Below are 22709 nucleotides of genomic sequence, written 5' to 3'. Positions count from 1 at the left end.
GTCTACCTACCATATTTCCTCGAAAATAGGACAGACCCCGTACCGAGTTCACAAGGCACAATCCAAAGTCAAGGCAGGAATCACAGCAACCAGGAAACATGAAGCTAGGAAATGAACAGATTCCCAGCATCGCCTCCATCTGTCTGTTATGCTAAATAGCCAGCTTCTGGTGCAGCCCATCAAGAGGGACAAGACTACCGCCTCATGAGTAGTCAGGCTAAGTTTCGCTGCTCCTGCCTTTTCTCTGCCCTACATTCTTGGATCAGGTACAGAAGGCAATTCTTCTTCCTCAATGCTGACTGGCTTCAGTGGCGGATTTCCCCACTTGAAGCCTCAGGGTTATCCTGCTACAGCTGTACCTCAGCCACATCACTCTTAGCTGGCTGCTCATTCAGTTTCTCTCCCTCAACCACTCCCCCTCACATGGACTTGCAACCCCTGCATCTGAGCCATTGACCAACTTCCCTCCTGTTGTGCCTGAGACTGATTCATCCAGAACAGGGGCAGGAAGGAGCAAGAGATTACTGGAGTGGCTTGAAAAGTGTCACAGAATATTCAAAATGTAGATAATGTGATTGAAGCACTAGCACAACAGCAGCCATTAACACTGAAGCAAGCACAATAGCCACAGATTTTATTCCATCAAGAAACAAGGGTTCCAGAGTGAGCTGTTTCACCCAATTAAAGATAACCATTAGAGTTTTAGTAATATATAGGTCTTTGAAAAAAAGGAACTTTATATTCTTGAAGGAACAGAAAGTTATATATTGTTATATATTGCAATTGGAACTGTTTCTCCCTGGGTATTATTAGCATATGGCATTGTTGCAGTAGCCAGGAGACTACAGTGCTGTTGCAGAGTAATAGTTTGCCTTGCTAATGTGTTGTGGCCCAGCAGGATCCGGTTGAGCTGCTGATGGACTCGGATAGCAAGGAACCATATGAGTCTGCCCTGGATGATGTGACGGACCCTGGGCAGGGTTCAGATTCAGAGCAGGGACCAGAGGGGCTGGTTGGCCACCAGGAGGCACCTGAGGCATCTAGCAGTGGGGAGGATCAAAGGCAGTTTGTCCCTGATGCTAGATTGAGAAGAGCTGAGAAACGGAAGCAGCAACTCCGTAGGCAGACTCACAGAAGATGATTAAGCACAGGAGGTTGTTGATTGGCCCCTCCCAAGAGAGATTATAGGTGAGGTATTGGGAGGGGACATTTGCAGGAAACAACCGTTCGAATTAGTAGTTAAGAAAATGTATCTGTGTATTCTAGCCATGTCTGTTCATTTGGACTATCTGCGTTGCTTCGTTTGAACTATCTGGGTTGCTGCAGAGCTACTCTATTGAACGTGAGTTGCCTGGGCCCTCAGCCAAAGGATTCATTATCTCAGTAATTGAACAGTGGCAAACAGCAAAGCCTGTGTTCTGGTTTATTCACAGACCGGGTGTCAGAACACTAATGTACCAGCTCTTGTAGGACATGCTTGCGCATTTCCCAAGGTGAACCACAGGAGGGAGACCTGGCTTTTCACCAGAGAAAAAGTCAAGTGGCTCTTCCTCCAGGGTTGTTCAAGGCTCCCACACTTCCCAGAGCTGCCTCACAAATGGGTCTTGCAATTTGGAAGGTTCAGAGCTGTCAGGAATCTTTGTATTTTATTGTGTGCACAAAGCACCAACTCATCTCTCCACTGAAGTGGTATCTATCTATCTACTTGCAGAGAGCATGCTTTGGAACTGCTAGGTGGACAGAATATGAGAAGAGTGACAAAGAGTTATACAGTGCTGGGACTCCGCTAGAGCAGAGACCATTGCCAGTGTCATTAAGCCACTGTGTCTCTTTCTCTGGATATATTTCCAGAAGAGAAACACTCAAGAGATGGTTGGCACATCAAACTGAAAAGAAAACAATGGTCACTTACAGTAGTGTCTCAATATTACATTGAGGATGTTTGAGCCCTTCACACAGTAGTTTCATTTTTTTGTTATCTATATTCTTGTGCAACAATTGTAACCTTCTCAATCTCGGATTTTTCTTGAATACTTCTGCAAGATACCTGCTACAGGATTCGGTCAAGAACTCTCCATCAAGCCTGCAGAAAGAATCCAAATAATAATAACAAATAATTGAAAAATAAGAATGGACTGTATTTATATATGAATTGAAGGGGATGTGATTATGTATTGCAACTGTACAGCCTCTCCCTGGATAAATTTTAGGAATATTAAATGCCAAAAATATAGTTGTACCAGCTGAAAGGATAAAATTAGCTTACTTTAGCAACTTTATTGTACATTCTGGATGTTTGAGACCATCACACAGAAGTTCCATTGTTCTGTCATTTGCACCCTCAAGGGACAAGTACAACACTCTCAAGTTGTGGTTTTTGCTGAGTACTCCTGCAAGATGCCAGCTGCAGGATTCTGTCAGGCTCTGAATAGCAACTCTGCAGAGAGAAGTTGAGAAAAATTACAATTACCTGTTGAAAAACAAGTATTTTTATAGAAACTGAAGGGAATAGGATCATATATGTCAACCAAACTGTTTCTCCCTAGATATATTTCCAGAATATTAGCAGTCCATAAACAGTTGTACAAATAAAATTGAAAGGAAAAACAAGAATCACTTACTGTAGTGTCTGTATTGTACATTCTGGATGTTTGAGCCCCTTGCACAGCAATTCTATTGTTTTGTCATCTGGGTTATTTAGGGACAAGTATAACACAGTCAATTTTTGGTTTTTCTTGAGTACTTCTGCAAGATGTCTGCTGCAGGATTCAGTCAGGGTCTTTCCATCTACCCTGCAGATAAATAGACTGAATAATTAAAGTTATTTGTTGAAAAGCAAGTATAGAATGTGCTTTGTAGGAACAGAAGAAAATATGATTTTTAATATTCAGTTCCAGAATATTAATTGCCAAAAGATGGTTCCACAGACCAAAGTGAAAGGAAAAATAACTCTCACTTACTTTAGGGTCTCTATTGTACATTCTGGTTGATTGAGCCCATCGCATAGTACTTCCATTATTTTCTCATCTGGGTTGTCGAGGTACAGCTTTAGTGTTCTCAATCTCTGATTTTTCCTGAATACTTCAGCAAGATGTCTGCTGCAAGTTTCAGTCAGGGTCTTTCCACGTACCCTGCAGATAAATAGGTTGAATAATTAAAGTTATTTGTTGAAAAGCAAGCATAGAATGTGCTTTGTAGGAACAGAAGAAAATATGATTTTTATGCACAGCAACTGAACAGCCCCTCCCTGGATATATTTCCAAAATATTAACCATCAAAAGATGGTTCGGGAGATCAAACTGAAAGGGGGAAAAACCACTTACTCTACTGTGTGTATTTTACATTCTGGATGTTTGAGACCATCACACAGTAGTTGCATTATACTGTCATCTGCATCCTTGAGGGACAAGTACAACACACTCAGTCTCTGGTTCTTCCTGAGTACTTCTGCAAGATGCCTGCTGATAGATGTGGTGAGGATCTCTCCAATAAGTCTGGACAAAAAAGTGAGGAAAAATAACAATTATCTGTTGAAAAACAATCATGCAATTTATTCTGATAGGAATTAAAGGGAATGTATGGCAAATGAATTGCCTCTCCATTTTTGCTTCTTGGATGAGAAGCAAAATATATTCAAAAGAAAAAAACAAAATCCAGTTTTCGCGCAAAAGTGCAGGGAAAAAACTTGCGCTCTTGGGACAACGATAACCTGGATGATTGAGAATATCCATGGACAAAACCATGGAATCTGTTTTAGAGGAACTAAAGGAAATGTGATTATGTGGGGCATATCCTCTCCCTAAATACAGTTCCAGAGTATTAATTCCCAAAAGATGGTTCCACAGACCAAACTGAAAGGAAAAATAACTGTCACTTACTTTAGGGTCTCTATTGTACATTCTGGTTGTTTGAGCCCATCGCATAGTACCTCCATTATTTTGTCATCTGGATTGTCGAGGTACAGCTTTAGTGTTCTCAATCTCTGATTTTTCCTGAGTACTTCAGAAAGCTGTCTGCTGCAAGATTCAGTCAGGGTCTCTCCATCTACCCTGCAGATAAATCGGGTGAATAATTAAAGTTATTTGTTGAAAAGCAAGCATAGAATGTGCTTTGTAGGAACAGAAGAAAATAAGATTATTATGCACAGCAACTGAACACCCCCTCCCTGGATATATTTCCAAAATATTAACCATCAAAAGATGGTTCGGGAGATCAAACTGAAGGGGGGAAAACCACTTACTGTATTGTGTCTATTTTACATTCTGGATGACTGAGCCCATCACACAGTAGTTGCATTATTTTGTCATCTGCATCCTTGAGGGAGAAGCACAACACACTCAGTCTCTGGTTCTTCCTGAGTACTTCTGCAAGATGCCTGCTGCAGGATTCTGTCAGGGTATCTATAAGAAGTCTGCAGGGAAGGATCCACCCCACAAAACAACAACAACAACAACCAATTACTTCTTGAAAAACAAGCATGGACAACTGAAGGGAATGCAATAATGTATGGAAACTGATCTGCCTCTCCCTGGATGTAATTCTAGAATATTAAGCATAAGAAGCCGGTTGCACATTACAAAGGGGGAAAAATCACCTACTCTAGAGTGTCTATTGTACAGTCTGGATGTTTGAGCCCTCTACACAGCATCTCCATTGGTTTGTCATCTGGGTTCTTCAGGGACAAGGCCAATGCTCTCAATCTCTGTTTTTTACTGAATACTTCTGCAAGACGCCTGCTACTGGATTCATTGATGGTCTTTCCTGCAAGCCTGCAGAACAGAATATAGAAAATTACAGTTAACTTTTTAAAAAAGAAGCCTTGAATGTATTTTTATGATTATTGAATGAAATGTGATTATCTGTGGTATCTGAACTGGCTCTCTACAATTATCTTCTCAATTGTCTAAATTAAGTATCTTCCGAACTGCCCAGGATTGGAAGCTTTGTCTGCATTCTGGGCTTGAAAATCCTTCTTGAATTTCAGCAGGGAGCATTTTTAGCCTCCTCAGAATTGAGTGGCTTCCATGTTGTTTTAATCCCTGTCAGTTAGCCATTCTTTTCCCATTTGCTAAGCAACTAATGGTGCTCTGTCTTTGCCAGCCTTCCCCTCCTAATTTTCCAAGCAGCTAAGACTGTATTCTCTTCACAAACCATTCTGAAGATGGTGCAACTTTAGCCATATGCTTACTAAGAAGCTGTGTCTGGAAAAGAAAGAGGAAATGCAGGGAGGTCCTGGGTACAAAAAGTGAAAAGTTGGTGCTGGGAAGTGAGAATGTACCATAAGTAGCCCAGGGAATAAATGCTTACTGGCACATGCTGGGTCTTTCTGGGTATGCTTGCCACCTTGCCAGCATAATCCACCCAAATAACAAAAAGATTGCTGTAAATTTCAAATAAAAACTTGCCATAGAGTTTTAAAAAATTAAAGTATCTTGAGAATTTACAAAGAATGACCAAATATAGAATATGTAAAGTCTATCTCTAAACTTTTATCACTTAATTGATATTTGATAATTGCTTAATGATCATTTATAGACTTCTGAGCTCCGCTATTAGGAACACCCCACTCCATCTCATATCCCCCAACAAACTATTTTCATGGTCTTTCGATTATGATGATAGAATGAATTGTATCTTGGAAAACAGTACCTTGGAAGGAACTGGAGAGAATATGGTTAAATTTAACAACTGTAACTGTCTCTTCATGGATACTTTCCAGAACTCAAGACAAAGCATCACACATCAAACTGAGAAAGAAATATGGAACATTCACCCTAGTGTGTCTATTTTACAGTCTGCATGTTGGAGTCCCTCACACAGCAATTCTGCTGCTCTGTCATCTGTGTCTTCAAGGGACAACTGCAATACTTTCAATCTCTGGCTGTTCTTAAAGACTTCAGCAAGATGCCCGCTGCAAGACTCTGTGAAGGACCACCCTATCAAACTGAAAGAACAGCAATCACTCAGAAGAATTATAATGATACCTTCTGGTTAGTAGTATCACATATAAAAATAGATGGTAAAGACAATAATAATTAAAAACAGTTAAAAGCAATAGTTATGGGCAGTTAATCAACAAATTTGCAGGGTTTACATTCTCTTACATTCCATTTATTTTATTTTTGAGGCTCAGAATAATCTCTTTTGTGCCAGCACTAATGGCTGTCAAGCAGCAAGGTAGTAAGGTAGATGCCTTCCCATTCCAGTGACATGTAAGCTCAGGCAGAACTTTGACAAGTTTTTGGATCAATATTGTTCAATGGCAATGTAAATCTAGCCACAAGCTTGACATAGGTTGAGACTGGGAATCCAGTCACAAGTGAGAAATGCAAAGAAAAAACCCCAAGAAACCCAGTGATGGGAAGCCTGACAGATCGTAGGGTTACAAAATTGTTCTCAGCATTTGCTGTCAAGGAGTCAGGACAATCAAGCAACCCCACTGAGCTCCCACCCAATACGCAGCTGTGGCAGTTTCCTTCTCAGCTTTGGCTATTCTGCAGGTTCCTTTCCTACCAAATCTCTCAGATCTTCTAAATTCTTCTATACTAGGAGTTGTCGTGGGGTGAAAGCAAGGCATCCTGGGGGCTTACTGGAACTGAACTTTGGCTCCGCTCCTACTGGAATCATCCAAGCCAAGACCATTATTCTGGCCAAGAAATTTCACTTTCTCTCCAACCTCCTTATATGAGGACATGACCAGCACATTTATAATAACTTTGAAGTCAAGCATGCTATTTTAAAGAATGAGATAGCCATGGCCAAAGCCAGTTTAGATCATTTAGTCCAGGGATATCAAATTCCCGGCCCATGGGCTGGATGCATCATGCACTGGCTATGCATACACCCATTTTAGCAAAGGGGGAAAATATGCAATACATCATGTGATGACAAAGTGATGCCGCAAGTTTGACACCCCCATCTAGTCCATTATTTACACACAGAATCATTTTGCATAGGTTTCTGTATCAATAACATCCAGGATAAAATTCATGCAGTTTCTTACCTCAGGTATGTTAAGTTTCTCAGCTTTGTCAGTGCTTTAAAGAAATCTTCCCTATATCTTTCATCCAAACTCCATTCTCTAGAAGAAAAACACATTTTTACTGTCAGACTTTTCCTTTAGTATTTCTAGTTCCTGTAGTTAGCAAATACAATTAGCATTCCAGTCTATTTGTAAAGTAACCACAAATAGATGTATTCCTGTTCCAGTATGTGAAGTGCCCATGAGATTGGCTTATGACTGCCCCATTCATTCTCCCCTGTTTTAGTCATTAAATGAAGCACAGGATACACCAGAGTTTCAGGGGGAAATTCCAGGACCAAATGGGACAACTTGCTGTGGCCAACTCGCCATAGTAAACTCACCATGGGACAACTCACTGTGGGCCAATTTAACAATTCTATTTAATTATTTAAAATAAATTTAAAAATATTTTAATTCTTGCCATTTACATTTCATTCTGTCCCTCCTTTTGTATCCTTTCTTTAATGATTCTATCCCATCATTTCTTTGATTTTAGTGTAATTCTTGCCCCAAAGTGAGTTTTCCCATGGCAAGTTAGCCATGATGAGCCATGATGAGTTGTCCCACAGCAGCTTGGCTGTGGCAAGTTGGCTGTTGTGAATTGCCATAGACCCGTTGCTGGAGATCTAGTGCAGGCTCTGCCGTGGGCTTCCCCACCACTGAGGCAACCCCATTCAAGCTCCCTGCAGGCTTTTAGCCTGTTTCCCAACCTTCCAGATCCCATATGCTCCTCTCTCCCTGTCATCACCAATTGTTCAATCGTCTTTCTGGAAGCAAGTGCCATTTTTAAATCATCTGCAATGAATTCCGGGAGTGGCCCATGTAGCCTAGGGATGGACTAGCTTGCTCTTCTTCTTCAATATGCTCTATGGAGTGCTGTGAAAAACTGTGGAACCAGAGATGGCACTGCTAACCTGCATGGCCCATTTTCAGAAGTGAACACCATTTGGATTGACCACAACTCAGTTGACCACTCTGCAAACAGCTGGGATCATCCCACATGGCCCATGAGGAGAGTGATCTTCCCTCCTTCCCTAACCAAAACTCTGGTGCTCCCGAGCTCTTTTTTGCAATGGGTGATTCAAAGTGAGGAGAAGAACATGGGACCCAATGGGGTGGGAAGCAGAATGAAGGCCTGTGGGGAATGGACAGGTAGATGGGAGCACATTGCAGCATTCATGCTGTTGATTGGTTGCAGCAGCCATAGGTTCAGACTTGAATTGTAAGTAGCATTTGCTGGTTCATTGTAAGTTCAAACTGTCACTAAGCAACCCATTGCAAGCCAAGACTTCCTGTATAGGGCATCGCTTGAAAGAATTAAGATTTGGCAGGGCATCCTAGATACAAAGAAAATAAATAAAAACAGAGAATATTGCAGATATCTCTAAGTGCAACAATACGGAAGTGAGGAGCAGTTTTCAAATGTTATGAACCCAAGCATGCATATATACTACACTAATACTGTCAAGTTCAAAATGTGATTTTGCTGTCACAGCCACTGCTACTTTTTCACTTGTCCCAAACTCGGGGGGGGGGGGACCTATTCTGGAATGCCAGTTCCAGGTGGCAAAAAGAAAATGGAAGGACAACAGGTAAAAGAGACAATGATAGTTTGGGCAAAAAAAATATGGATATCACATAGAATTACATAATTGGCAAAAACTTGGGAAAGAAATTATGAACTGATGATGACAACTATGTGTAAAGAAAATCTGTATAAAATGTTTTATAGGTGGCACTTACCACTGGCAAGATTAGCAAAAATGTTTCAAAACATGTCAACCAAACATTGGAAATGTAATCAAATACCGGGCACATATTATCACATGTGGAGGTGCCAAGAGCAAAAAAAGTTTGGATGAAAGTACATACATCGTTAGACAAAACATTAAGGCAGCATATAAATTACAAGCCAAAACTATTTTTGTTAGGCAAAATACCTGAAAAATATGATAAAGGAAATGTATATTTGATATTACATGTTTTGACAGTAGCAAGAATTGTATTTGCACAATACTGGGAAAATGAGGAAACACCTACAGAAGAAGATATAATTAAAAACATATTAGATTGTGCAGAAATGGACAGATTAACATTGAAGATAAAAGAACAAGAAGACACAGAGTATTTTCGAACTTGGGACTTGTTTTATCAATGGTTGGATAACGGAGGTAGAAACTAGGATCCTAAAAAGTATTACTGTGTAAGCAAATTGACACAGACAATACGCTGTTCACCAAGCACTCATTGTATGTAAAGAGAAAATATATAAATAAATTGGGGGGGGGGGGAACCATCCCATGGGAACCAAGGTCATCTAGCCAGATGCTCAACAAAGACCTGGATAGTTTCCACAACAATATAGAGGCACCTGATTGGACAATGTGACCTGCACTAATTGGGTAGAGGGAGATTTAATTCTTTAACTATACAAAAACTGTGAGAATCAAGCAGAGTTGGTTTTGCTTTCAGTCTGTACTAATATGATATAAATAAAAATTAGTATAAAGAGATTGAATCATCTCACCCAGGCTTCCTTGGTTGGGTTTGTCAGTCAGAACGTTGACAAATACACTATCATATTCATTCATATTCAAAGAATAATAATTACCTATACTTACAAACAAGTAGGACTGTTTAGCTCACTGCTTGAGCTGCATGTTATCTTATCTGAATGTCTCTGCACTAATTGGCTATTCAGTGCTCTGGCAGTAATGCCCACTTCTCTCTAGTCACTGGTTCTAAGCCCCTATGGTCATTTTTTAATTTACAAAATCACTAAAAAGTTTTCACATTTATAGAAACAGACAAGTTGACTCACTAGATCTTTTTTTTTTTTCGCAATGTGAAGTTTATAAGAGTGCTATCAATTTCTTTTACCGGAGGTAACTGGAAAAATGGAACACTGGTGTTTTATTTTTCCTTTTATTAGTCCATCAGTGTCAATTATGGAGGGTGTGGATGTATAAGGGCTAGTACCAAAGGTCTAACTAGGTATTGTCCAAGGCCAGGGGTGAAATTTAGCAGGTTCTGACAGGTTTTGGAGAACCGATAGCGGAAATTTTGAGTAGTTAAGAGAAACAGCAAATACCACCTTTGGCTGGCCCCAGAATGGGGTGGGAATGGAGATTTTGCAATATCCATCCCCTGGAGTGGGGTGGGAATGGGGATTTTGCAGTATCCTTCCCCTGCCATGCCCACCAAGCCATGCCCACAGAACCGGTAGTAAAAAATTTTGACTTTCACCACAGTCCAAGACCCACCAACAGGCAATAGATTTGTGTTTGCTTCCTTAGTGCTGTTATGATTGCATCACTCTTCTGAGTCTGGGGTTGAAGGGGGAACAGATTATTCATCTGAAAAGTTAGCAGGAAATCAGGCAGCTTCAAGGCCAATGAGTCAGCGCAATTGAGGTCCTATTCAGATAATGGGAGAACACATTATGATAAGGAATAGAATATTTAGAATATTTATTTCTAAGCCGCGCCCTCTCCCGAAGGACTCGGGGCGGCGTACAATAAAACAAATAAAATACAAAGTACAATACAATACAATACAAATCTGGACAGGACATACATATAACAAGGACGTATATAAAACGTATACAAAACGTATACAAAGAGGAGGTAGGCTAATAGCTAAAAAACAATTAAACAATTAACAATTAAAACAATTAAAAAGTCACAATATTTAAAAACCCCGATAAATAAATTCTATTGAATTACATTAATAAAAAACCGGTCAGGAGCGATATAGTTGGATCATGGAACCTAATCTAGAACTCACAAGGAGCCATGGAGGGCTGAACAAAGACCATCAGTGCCTCTACATGAAAGGAAAATGCAGCATTGCACCTAATCAAGTCATGTCAGCATATAGTATTATATGACAGCAGTGACCAGACCCTCCAGCAGAACCGAGGTGTCAAATTCAAGCCCTGCGGGCCAGATTCAGCCCATGGGGTGCTTAGATCTGGCCTGTGGGGCTGCCCTGGAAACAGTGAAGGACTGACCCACAGTGCCTCTGCCAGCAAAGACTGAGCTCGTGAGGGTTGTGTGTGGTCCTCCCATGCTCCATTTTTGGCTGCGACGACCTCTTGCATCCCTCTGCCGGTGAAAATTGAGCTTGGGAGGGTCCTCTTGGGCTCTGTTTTCGCTGGCAGAGGGCTGCAGGATGTTGAGCTGGCCATTCCAACCCTGGCCATGCCTCCCAGCCTCGAGAAGAAACATAACTCTGATGTGGCCCTCAATGAAATCAAGTTTGACACCCCTGCTCTAGAACCAAGGCTTGACATTCAGACTGGCTCATGGATTATCTGATGCTCGGATGCTGGACTTCGATGATTCAACCTCCAATTCAAGTTTTGGGTTCTTTGAACATTCTAAAGATTAACTTTCTTAGTCACTTGATGGGTGTTAGCCCAAAATTTACAACCTGGAAATATTTCTTCAAACCTGTAATTTCCTGGCTTTCTGTTTTGCAATATTTGCTCAGGACACTCACAGATGGGAGGAATAAATAAGGAAGAAATGGTCTCACTGGGAGCTGTAGTGAGAACAGTCTGAGCAGAACATGAGCTCACACCTATGACTACAGCAGAAGAAGACACTGCAATCTGGAAAAAGCTCTTCAGACAGCTTCATTTCCAACAAATAACAAGCAGCTAAAAACTACATCGAGGAAATTATCCATTTTTCCTTCTACCGGAGAAAAAAAATCTACATTGAAGTCAAAGTTCACAAGTATTAAACAAAAGTATTGCGAAACTTTAGGAGACAGGAGCTGACATTGCAACGGTACGACATGTGATTTCGGAGTTCCGAGATCTCAGTCAATACTTTTGCCACTGGATGGTCCTTTTGGACCTAAACTGTCCCGAAGAGATGGTGACAAGGAAGAGTACGGCTTGCTGATCTCAGGGACATCGCAAAGTCCCTGATTGATCCAAAAGAATCTCTTCTTGCTGGCGACAGAAGCGCAGACAAAAGCTACTGAAGTTGGGACAGCTCCGCAATGGGAGGAAAACGGAAAGAGAAAGTGTGTCCATCTGGTGCGGAAATTTTATTGTTATAAAAGAGACTGCCCGAAAAAAATCAGAGTTAAATTAAATTTGCAAAGAAAAGAAAAATAAGCGGCGAAATTAAGCTATATTGGACAGTGAGTTATCCTTCCCCCCCCCTTTTTATGGACGGAAGTTTTGCAAGTATTCCCTACTTTTTAATATTAAAGTATTGTTTTTTCTTCTATTTCTTTTTTCACCTATGGATTAAATCTTTTTCTTTATTTTTATAATATTGGTTTGGAGGATTTTTTTCTTTTTTCTTTTTGCTCCATTTAAGAATTTTGTTTCTTTTAAGCCTGGAATATAAAGAAGATATAAAGGGAATATAAAGAGAGTAGTAACATCAGAGGGAAAAGAAGTTACACTGCCATTTGGAGGTTGGAGGTTGAGTCCTGGGAATATTGCTTTCTCTTTTTTCTCTTTGATCATTTTGACTTTGCACTTCAAAGGCTTCAGCTTGTTTACAGAAGAGATAAGGAGAAGAGCGCGGGTTGTTTACGCAGGTGCACTTTGAATGTTTCTTTGGCAGCTGGAGTGAAGTGAAAACAAAATCTTATTTTGAAACTAGAGTGGCAGTGTTTACTAGTTGGAAGTATGGCACAATAAAAAGAAACCATACCATTACAACAGATTATGTTTGAAATTAAAAAATTATTAGAAACAACAGGGAGAATTGAGAAGAGATTGGAAAATATAGATTGTAATGCAGTAAAATTTGATGGAAAAATTGAAGATATCCAGCAAATGGAAAAAGTGGAGGTTAGAGTCCTAAAAGCCCAGGGGGAAAATGAACAAAGAGGCAAGATAATTGTGGATATTAGCAGTGAACTGAGTGTGGTTGGAGATGGAAAGAGTGGAACATGGAAAGGGAAGATAGATAGAAAGGAGTTCTACCCCAGATTTCAAGGTTTAGAAGAAGAAAAAAAGAGAAGAATTGATGGATCCAAGGAGAGAAACTTTGACAAAAGCACTACTGATAACCAAAGATAAGCTGATTAAAGAAGCAGACGGAGGGTCTCGAGATTTTACAAGATATGCAAAAAGCAACAAGTTGCGAAGTCCACACAAATTTGATTTAGGAAATAACCAGAAGACTAATTCCACAAATGGCAAAAGAAATAAGACTGCACTATTACTGGAAAGACACAGGTTGAGATATGAAAATTAATAACAAAATATTAGTCAAATTTAGTTAGAGCATTATGTTAAAACTGAAGTGATAATGGATATAATTAGATAAATAATTGATAATGATAACAATGTACACATATGTATTGGTTTGATAAGAGGAAATTTGGTATAAATTCAAAATGGTGATCATGAAAGGAAGTTTAGAAATTCTGTTGTGCATAAAAGCTTATAATATTAAAAAAAGAATAAGTCAAATAAAAAATAAAAATGGAATGATGATGGATGTTGTTAAATAAATGATTGATAATGATAATAATGTAATATTTGTATTGACATGATAAAAGGGAAATTGGATATAAATTGTAAACAGTGATTAAGAAAGGAGGTCTAGAAACTTTGTTATTAAACATAATTATTTTTTAATTTAGAAGTGTCATAATGATGTAATGTTGCTGGATGATATTGAGAATAGATAACGGAATGCCATCATGTGGTTTTGCTTTAAATTTTGGAATATTTTATATAAAGGGACATAAAAATAATCATAGTCATATGAAGATTAAGGTATGATGATAGTAATATATATAAATATATTTGATTTAAAACATATAACTTGATATGAATTGTAGGTGATGACCGTGGAAGGGATGCACGAAAGCTCTTTGTAACCAATTGACACACTCTTTATAATTTGTAATGGAATAGATTTTTGTGGTGTTTGTTGTATTTTGTCTGTTTGTGTTTATTCAAAAACATTTTTTTTAAAAAAAGTATTGCAAGACTATAAAGTTTTATAGGAGAACCCTTAAATGTTAATCCTACAGTTTATTCAGTATAGCAATTTTCTCAACAACACTAGAAAATGAGCCCCAATTCAGTGCTGAAGCAGAGAAAATATTCTCCTAAAAAGTCACACCACAGGGAAGAATTCCTTTAATTTCTCAATTCACTCCTCTTATTGAAGATTAAAAATAAGGTAACATTTGAATTAAAATTCTTAGATAAAACCATATAGTCTATTTTTTAAAATGACTAATTTCAAAATGATCGTGTTTTAAAGGGGGATGCTTAAGAAGTTTCCAATTATTACAGATGCACCTTCTTATGTTATCTGCCACATTTGAGGGGGTTGAATGTAGCTCTTTTTAGTCAAAGGGAGAAAGACAGTGGTCTTTGCTATGGCCCAGAGGGCTTCCAATCAGTCTTTAAAGACATCAGTGTCAGGTTATGTAGAAAACAATCACTTTAAAAAAAAAGTGATTGTTTATTTAAAATGGCTACAACCTCCAGATCTCAACAGCAATTGTCTCTTTGATCTTGAACTGAGCGCTTCCTAGGTTCTTTAAGTGCAAGAGAGATTGATTGGTATTGGCCTGACCAATAGACAACTGCTTGTTTTTAGTTAATCATCCTCCCAACCTACCTAGCCCAAGCCATCTCTTATTTTCCATTGCCAAGGATTGAGAGCTCTCTTTAACTACTCAACGACTTTTATGCATAATTCTAAGTGGCATTTTTCTGGTCTATTGTTATATTTAAGGTTAGGGAGTAGTGGTGGTAGGGTTATAAACAGAATTAAATGCCCAATGGGTTATAAACTTTCAAAAAATACTTACTCAGTTTTTGAAAAAAATAATTTTTCCTCCTCCCGATATGGAAACGTAGGGCTTTTAATAAGGAGTTCCTTCAAATTTTGGCAGTGCTGTATACAATAGACCAGGATCATAAGTTCCATATCAGAATTGCATCGATAAATTATTTTAGTGACACCACATAGTGCATCATTTACAAAATTGTCATCTTGTGTCTCATATAAATAAGCTAAGATTTCTTTTTGCCTACGGAAATTAATTCTTTTGTCAATTTTATTTTTCACCCAGTCTAATAAGAACTCTTTATTCTTAGGAGAAATTTCCCATCCAAATTCTTTTTTCAGCTGCCTCATTCTTTTTTCTTCATTTAAAAAACCAAAAAGAAAGCGAAATCCTACTGCAAAGTCACGCCTAAAAGATTTATGACCTTCTAACAGTGTCTGCAAATTTTTATTCCAGTTTTCAGAATGCTGCTCCTCTCCTTCTTCTAGGACATAAAACAAAGCAGCAAAAAACTCTTGGAAGCTTAAGTGAATGAAGTTATAAGTTTGAATACGATCAATGTCCCTTTTGAAGACACTTTGATTCAGAAAGAGGGGGAGATAATCTCTCTGATCTAAACTGTGCTTCTTGACTTCTTCCTCCATAAAAAGTATTTGCTTTGTCCAGATTCCTTCTGCAGCCAAAGAGCATAAGCTTTTTACATTTCCTTTGACATCCTGTTTGGATTCTTTATGGTGAAACTTTAATAAACTGGAGAAATACAACATGTATATTGCAGTGAGGGTGTATGGTGTCCTCTGAAGATCCTTGCCTCTCTCCATCTCCTGTTTCATCACTGTGCAGATGATCCAGCTCACAAGGGGAATGACACACATGGTGAAAAGTGTATCATTTTGTTTAACATATCTGAAAGCTTGCATTGCTTGGTCTTCATTTTCAAAAAAATTGTAGAAATATTCTTCTCTTTCTTTTGTGGAAAACCCCAATATCTGAAAATACCGTGGGTATTGTAAACATTGATGGAGTTTCTCCAAAGCCATTGGTCTTGTTGTGATTATAAGAGAGGATTTAGGAAGAATCTTTTTTTGAAATAAACTGCTCAAAAGAATTCTCACCGGCTCCTTCTTCCAGGGATCAATGCAAAAGGAATCTTCTGGCTGATCAAAGGAATACCTTAATTCATCAAACCCATCAATTATGAACAGAAGCTTCTCTTCATTCTTCAGTATGTTTTGAACGGCATTTTTCACTTCGTGACACTTGAGCCATTCATTTGAAATTATTTCTGCAATACTAATCTTCTGGGATTCTGCATGGAAATTCATCTCACTGCAGCTGATATAGAAAACATAATTAAATTTGTCTTGATAAATTTTTTGAGAAGCCCAATCAAACATGATTTTTTTGGCCATCATTGTTTTTCCAATTCCTGCAGCTCCTTGCAACACAACAAGTTGTGGAATTAATCCATATTTATCAGGGTTAAATAACATTTCAATGCTGGCTGAAATTTTAGCTCTTTTGCTGATTATTTCAAGATGTTTCCTTCCCATCGCCAGAATTTCATCTTCTTTCTCCTCTTCTGATGGATGATAATCTAGGATGATTAGCTTTGAGTATCTTTTGTTTAGGGGCACATATTCACCAAGATTAGCATTAGGATCTTTGATTGTTGCAAATTTTTGTTTAATGTAGTTTCTGTAATCTAAAGGAAGAATAAATAAAATTAGAAGCATTAAAAATAAGGCTGCCCAAGACACCCAATTAAGTGTTGTGCCTCTGTATCTGACTCTTCCTCTGACCAGGAGATGCTGTGACCACCATAAAGACACACCAGTTATCCTAATTTGGACCAGCAGTATTTTAATTTGAGAGAGACACATAAATCATTAGAAGTGATGATCAAATCTTATGACACTCCATATTCCACTACTCTTTATTAATAATGGTGTTCAATAAATCACTTTGATTTGCCCATTTTAAAATGTGAATGGAATAAATCTGCAGAGATTGGATCTAATTTAACAACATAAGATTAATAATCTTGACATCAAAGCTACATTAAAATGTTTAATAATATAGATTATTAAAAATATTTTTCAACAAAATAATACTTTTTATTTGTAGATCTCTGGAATATTTGTATAGAAAAAAGAATCAATAAACATTGCTATTTTGGAGATGTACCAAGAATAACATCCCATTTAAAATACATTTTTGCAATGTCTCAATATTATGTTTGGAAGAGAGGTTGTTATGTACATCAGTCAAATTTGGATTTTAACTTTTTGTAATTGTACCTTCTTTTGAACTATTTCATGGAAATGATGGCTGGACAACAGAAATGGATTCTCAGTGTTATTCTTAGCACTAGGAGACTGGTATCAATTTATTTATTTCTTTGCTCCATTTCTTTGTTTAAGATTGCAAAAAAAGTGATGGCCTTAATTAGTCAAACTTTGTGTTACTTATAAATTTTAAATAAGTTGTGCAAAAACAGAAACTATGAATGGGCAAATATAATGTAATACTAAATAACCTCTGCCCTGTTGGGACTTTATTTTAGATAACCTTCCTTACAGAGAAAATGAAACGGAGGGCAAAAACCAGTGAGAGTGGGAATAATTTCCTGCTGGCTTCCCCACTGAGTTTCCTTTTGGGAAGATGGCAGGGAACATTTGAATCCTTCCCTTTCCCCTTCCCTTTCCCTTCTTTTTCTCCCAGTCAGCATTGCAAAACCATCCCGGAGTTTCCCCCATCAAAGTTTTTGCGGTAATTAATATTTACAGTAGTTTGCATCGAAGGGGAAGGAGAGGGGAGAAACTGCTCATGCAAAATTAGTTCTACACATAATTCAATAATCCTTTGAATGATTCCTGCCTTACCTGATAAAACTGGAAGTTGGCAAGCATCAGCATCTGCAACTAAAGATAAACTAGAATTAGCGGAATACATATAAAAATTGGTAAATCATTGAGTTTTTTTAAAAAATGCATGGGTGTATATTTTCTATCAATGTCTACATATATAATGAATATTAGATTTCTTATAATTCCTATGCCTTTCTATATATATATTTTCCTCTTTCCCCTCTTTCTTTCATAGGCAGCCTTGAAGGGACCAGGAGATCACATGTATTGGTAAAAATTACAGTAGGTAATTGTGCCCTTGTCCTCTCTCCCAGCTCTGGGTTGCTTGGAAGAAGAAGAACTTACATTAAACCATTATCCCTGTTCCTAAAACTCTAAGCCAAAAGAATATTATGATCAATAGTATCAAAGTCATTCAGAGATCAATTAGGACTAGGACAAATATGCTACCTATGTCGGGACCATTCATTAATGTTATCAATACCATCTCAGGGCGATAACCCAACCTGAAACACAAGTGGAAAGGATCTATATACTTGTTTCCTCCAGTGCGCCTCAGTTGCCAGTCTATCATCTTCTCAAGAACCTTTCCTAAAAAGGGAAATTTGCAGACCAGACTAAAACTATTTAGTGACAATGGATCCAGTGATAGCTCTTAAGGAAAGGTGGACTGTCACTTCCTTTAAAGTAGATTGACCTGTCTCCTTGCCCTTGAGTTCCCCCTCAACCCCTTCTAGGAAACCAATATGTGGGCCTGAGTGCTCATTGGCTCAGGCAGCAGGACTCCCTGTTTCCTTGTGCAGTTTCCTACCCTTCATCTCTTTATTTCTATCCTAGTTTCTTTTTGTTAAGGGGACGCTGGGGGTAGAAATCATTGCCCTCTTGATGATGAGGTCTTTGCTGTGTTTGGTGAATGTTTCCCACATTACAATCCTCTACAATTTATTCTGCAAGTATGTCTTACATTTGGGAACTTTTGCATACCATCTTCATCATGTCATCAAACTCCCAACTTGGATAAGAGTTCCTTTGGTTTTTCCAATTGTGTATATGTCTCTTTCAGGCGTTATAGTTTCAAACTGTGTGAGCTTTTCACCATATTTCAGACAAATGTAAATTGGATTGACTCCTTCAAGAATGTTGCTGCTTCACATAGACCAGTCTGATACCATCCGATCAGAGGTTGGTTCCTATCGGTTTGGTCTGGCCGAATGGGTAGTGGAAATTAACCGTACCTTTCCGAACAAGTAGCGATGGCAGCCTGGCAATGCCCCTGTACCAATTCCCTAATCCCCGCTGGTTCACCCTACCCCAACCAGTCTCTGCTCTGCAGCTTGCCTGCCTGAAGTGCTGCGCCCCTGATCTGGCTGCCAGGTAAGCGTGCAAGTCGCAGCTTAGCTAGCTACCCCTGCCCCCTTCCCTGCAGCACTGCCATGTTTCCCTGCCTTCCGTGCAGCCTTCCTGGCATCCCCGTGGCCAGCTTGCAAAGGCAGGCAAGTGGAAGACCATGTGGAAGGCCGGGAAGCATGGCAGGGCCACGAGGAAGTAAGCAAGCAGCCTACTCCCTTCCCCGCAGCCTTGCCATGCTTCCCTGCCTTCCACGTGTCCTTACCAGCAGTCCCACATGCCCACTTGCCTTCTGAGGTCGTCGTCCAGCCTGGCCTGGCCAGTTGGTGGGTAGGTGGCCCTTGGTGGAAACGCAGATGCGGTGCTGGGGCTGAGGGGGGGGGGGGGGGAAGCAATGCTGCTGGAGGGCAAGTGGACATCCTGGGGCTGCTGCACATGCATCTGCTCTGTTTCTGCAAAGGCAGACATCCCCCCCCCACTGTTGGAAGAAGCGCCCACAGCTGCTTCATTCTCTTTGAGAACCGCCTGGCTTGCCATGGGGAGAAATCAGGGGGAGGGGGAGGAAAAAGCCAAGCTTCTGCTAGGGATGGCCTTCTCCTCCCTCTCCTCCTGATTTCTCCCCAGCCATGCTCGCCTCGTGCAAGTGGTGTGTGTGTGTGTGTGTGTGTGTGTGTGTGTAAGGGAGGCTGGATGGAACAGATCAGCTGGGAGGCTGCAAAGGAGCCTTGGTTTCCCCTGCTGTCATGGCTCTTGGTCAAAGGAGGCAGGGATGATGGATTGTGCTCGCTTCCCTTACCACTCACCACTGCTGCCCCTGTGGGATGGAGCATTACTGCCCCCTCCCCACCTGCTGCAGCCCCACCTGCACTGCTTATCTGGGCAGCTAAGGAAAAGCAGCGTAGGGGCGAGCGTCTGCCCCATCCAGCCCCCCTTACACACACACACACACACACTGCACCTGCTTGTAAGGGGGGGGGGGCTGGATGGCAAAGAAACCTCTGTTTCCTTTCTGCTGCAGCTCTCGGAGAAAGGAGGCAGGAATGATGGCCAGTGCTTGATTCCCTTACCGCTTGCCACTGCTGCCCCTGTGGGACAGAGCATCACCCGCCCCCTCCTTGCTGGCTGCAGCCTTGGCCCTGCCTGCCATGCTTAGCTGGGCAGCTGGCCAGGAAAGTGAGAAGGGGGCAAGCGGCGGTGAGCGGTAGGGGAAGTGAGCATTGGCCAGGATCCCTGCCTCTTTCCTCTGAGAGCCATAGCAGCAGGGGAAACCCAGGCTCCTTTGCCAGCTTTCCAGCTTGCAAAACAAATGTTCACGTTTCTGTGGGCATGGTTAGGTGGGGGGCATATGACTGCGTGTGTGTGTGTGAGTGACATCAAGTAAGCCATGCCCACTCAGTCACATGCCACCCACCTAGCCATGCCGACAGAACCAGTACTAAAAAAAATTGAAACCCAACCCTGCATCCAATAGAATGTCAGACCAAGTGAAGCCGGCATATAGGTTGCAACAAGGCACAAAAGGGATTTCTTCATTGGATTTAGACTGTTTTTGGGCCACTTGTTGGCTCTCCATTTTAGGATTCCTGGTATAGATATGTACACAGAGGATTTTCAGATATTTGGAAGTTGTAATCCCCCAAAGTCAGCTGTAAGTTTCTTTCTACTTGGGGCTCCTGCAAGAGAATGCTGCCCTTCTTTGTTCTCTGTATCCACCCAGCATTATATGCCTTGATCTCTTCCCTAATAGCAACAATAGCATCACCAGCTGTAAGATGCCTTAATTCTATATCATGTCAGGAAGCATGCTGGAAAAAAGGATGGGTTTAATTCAACTTTCAAGGATCGCCCTTAAATTTAGATCAATGGACCAATTTCTTGAACTTGGCTTAAGATTTTCTTTGACAGTGATAGGAAAGAGCCAAATTGAGTGACAATGTTGATGCTTAACTTAGGTTTGATTCTAGGCTCAAGACAAGGAATCTCAGACTAGAAGGAAAGCCCCACTCTGAAATGCCAGGGTGCCGTTGCTAATCATAATCAACAACAGCAAGTTGGTTGAACAAGATTCAGCTGGAAACAAGTAACAGTGGTTCTTTATATATTGCCATTTAATCTTAAGTGGAGGGAACATTTCTGTAATATGTTGGGTTTTCTTACCTTTCTTTTCTTCCAGGTTTTTTGCAAGATCATTTCTATTGCATTTTTGAAGGACATCAATGCACACCTTCAGAGCATCATCTCCATAATGTTGAATTAGGAGATTTACAACTCCTTGTTGATCAGCTTTCTCCAGTGAACTGTTAGGAATGTTTGGCCTTTCACCATAATTAATAGAATTGAGCCTCCATTTAAATTCTTTAAATTCCATCTCAAGGAGTTCATTCAATGCATTGTAAATATCTTCTTTCACAGTGTTATTCATGTCAACTGTGGGTTACATCCAATCTGAAATTAAAATGAGAGAAACTAATATGGAAAATGAGGTCTGAAGGGATCACATACTTAAGACTGTCTTCAAACAATGTAGATGATGCCTCTACACATAGACATCACTATATTATTGCTAAAAGGAGGTGGAGGACCTCAATTATAGCATCAAAGGCATGGCCAATGCTTACTGTAGAACAGATCAAGAACTGATAATATGCAAGATACAACTTAAGCTGAAGAAGAAGAGATAAGGTATGATCAGGGGTGAAATGCTACCGGTTCGGGCCGGTTCACCCAAACCAGTAGTAAAAAATATGCTTACTTTTTTTTAAAGTTACAATGATCAGCTGTGCTGTGCAATCATTGGAACCTTTTTTTTTACTTTTTAAAAGCATTTTTTAATTACCTATTCGGTCAAACCTGCAGTAAAAAATGTTAGAAAAAGTTTTTAAAAGTTCCGGTAATCAGCTGTGTGACAATCAGCTCTGCCTGATTGTCTGTGAGGTTCTTGCTTGTTGCAGAAGCCATTTTGTGTGAAGTCTAGCTGCTTTTACATTGTGTGTGAATCAGTTGTTCAGCCACGTGTGCCCAGTCACATGACCAGCCACATCCACCAAGCCACGGCCACAGAACTGGTAGGCAAAATTTTTGAATTTCACCATTAGGTATGATGTTGAATATATTCCCAATATTTTCAAGGGGTACATCAGGAATTGCTTTGAAATCCTTAACATCATTGATTAAAAAACCCCCCAGAGGAATTATGGAATGAATTTCAAGAAGTCATTAAGAATGAGTGTGGAAAGAGACTGTCAGAGTGAAGAAACAGGAGAAAGTAATCAGAACAAATGGTGGAAATTGTGGAGAAGAAAAGAGTGGCCAAAGCTAAGAAAGACAATACATTTCAGGAAAGAACTTAGAAGGGACAAGAAGCAGCATTAAAACACCTATAAAGAATTGGAAGAAACAAAGTCTGCAGAGAAGCCATTTTATCATCACAGTGTAAGTTCAAACCTGAGCTTAGACCAATATCTGTTATGTCCACTTCTTATTTTTTTTACAAGCACCACTTCAAGTATCACTTCTGATGCTTCCTCTGCCAGAGCAATTCAGTTTGCAAGGAGCAGCCTAGGATTGGTGATCAGGAAAAAGCCACTCTTAGAGGAAGCATATGTAATGCCTTTGGCACTTTTTTTATTCCAGGCTTCAACAAGGCACCAACAGGAAACTTGCCAATCACCCACCGGGAA

At 39.9% G+C, this 22709-nt stretch overlaps 1 protein-coding gene across 2 annotated transcripts in view; it reads right to left on the bottom strand.

Moving 5' to 3' along the window:
- LOC309400525 (NACHT, LRR and PYD domains-containing protein 12-like) overlaps positions 1-22709 on the bottom strand; it is a 139138-nt gene that overhangs the window by 51500 nt on the left and 64929 nt on the right. The window contains exons 4-14 of one of the 2 annotated variants that reach the window (XM_081969090.1): positions 14834-16517; positions 7004-7081; positions 5774-5962; positions 4599-4769; positions 4241-4411; positions 3879-4049; positions 3324-3494; positions 2961-3131; positions 2622-2792; positions 2267-2437; positions 1913-2083 (exon numbers count right to left, since the gene is read on the bottom strand). In XM_081969090.1, coding sequence (XP_081825216.1) covers positions 1913-2083; positions 2267-2437; positions 2622-2792; positions 2961-3131; positions 3324-3494; positions 3879-4049; positions 4241-4411; positions 4599-4769; positions 5774-5962; positions 7004-7081; positions 14834-16517 — 3319 coding nt within the window. The remainder of the gene's footprint in view (positions 1-1912; positions 2084-2266; positions 2438-2621; positions 2793-2960; positions 3132-3323; positions 3495-3878; positions 4050-4240; positions 4412-4598; positions 4770-5773; positions 5963-7003; positions 7082-14833; positions 16518-22709) is intronic. The other variant, XM_081969089.1, reaches the window with a different exon arrangement.

Source organism: Natrix helvetica (assembly GCF_964273705.1).
Source record: "Natrix helvetica genome assembly, chromosome: 1".
NCBI classification, from domain to species: Eukaryota; Metazoa; Chordata; class Lepidosauria; order Squamata; family Natricidae; genus Natrix; species Natrix helvetica.
Note: the sequence above shows the minus strand (reverse complement) of the source record. Positions and strands in the feature narration are given on the sequence as shown.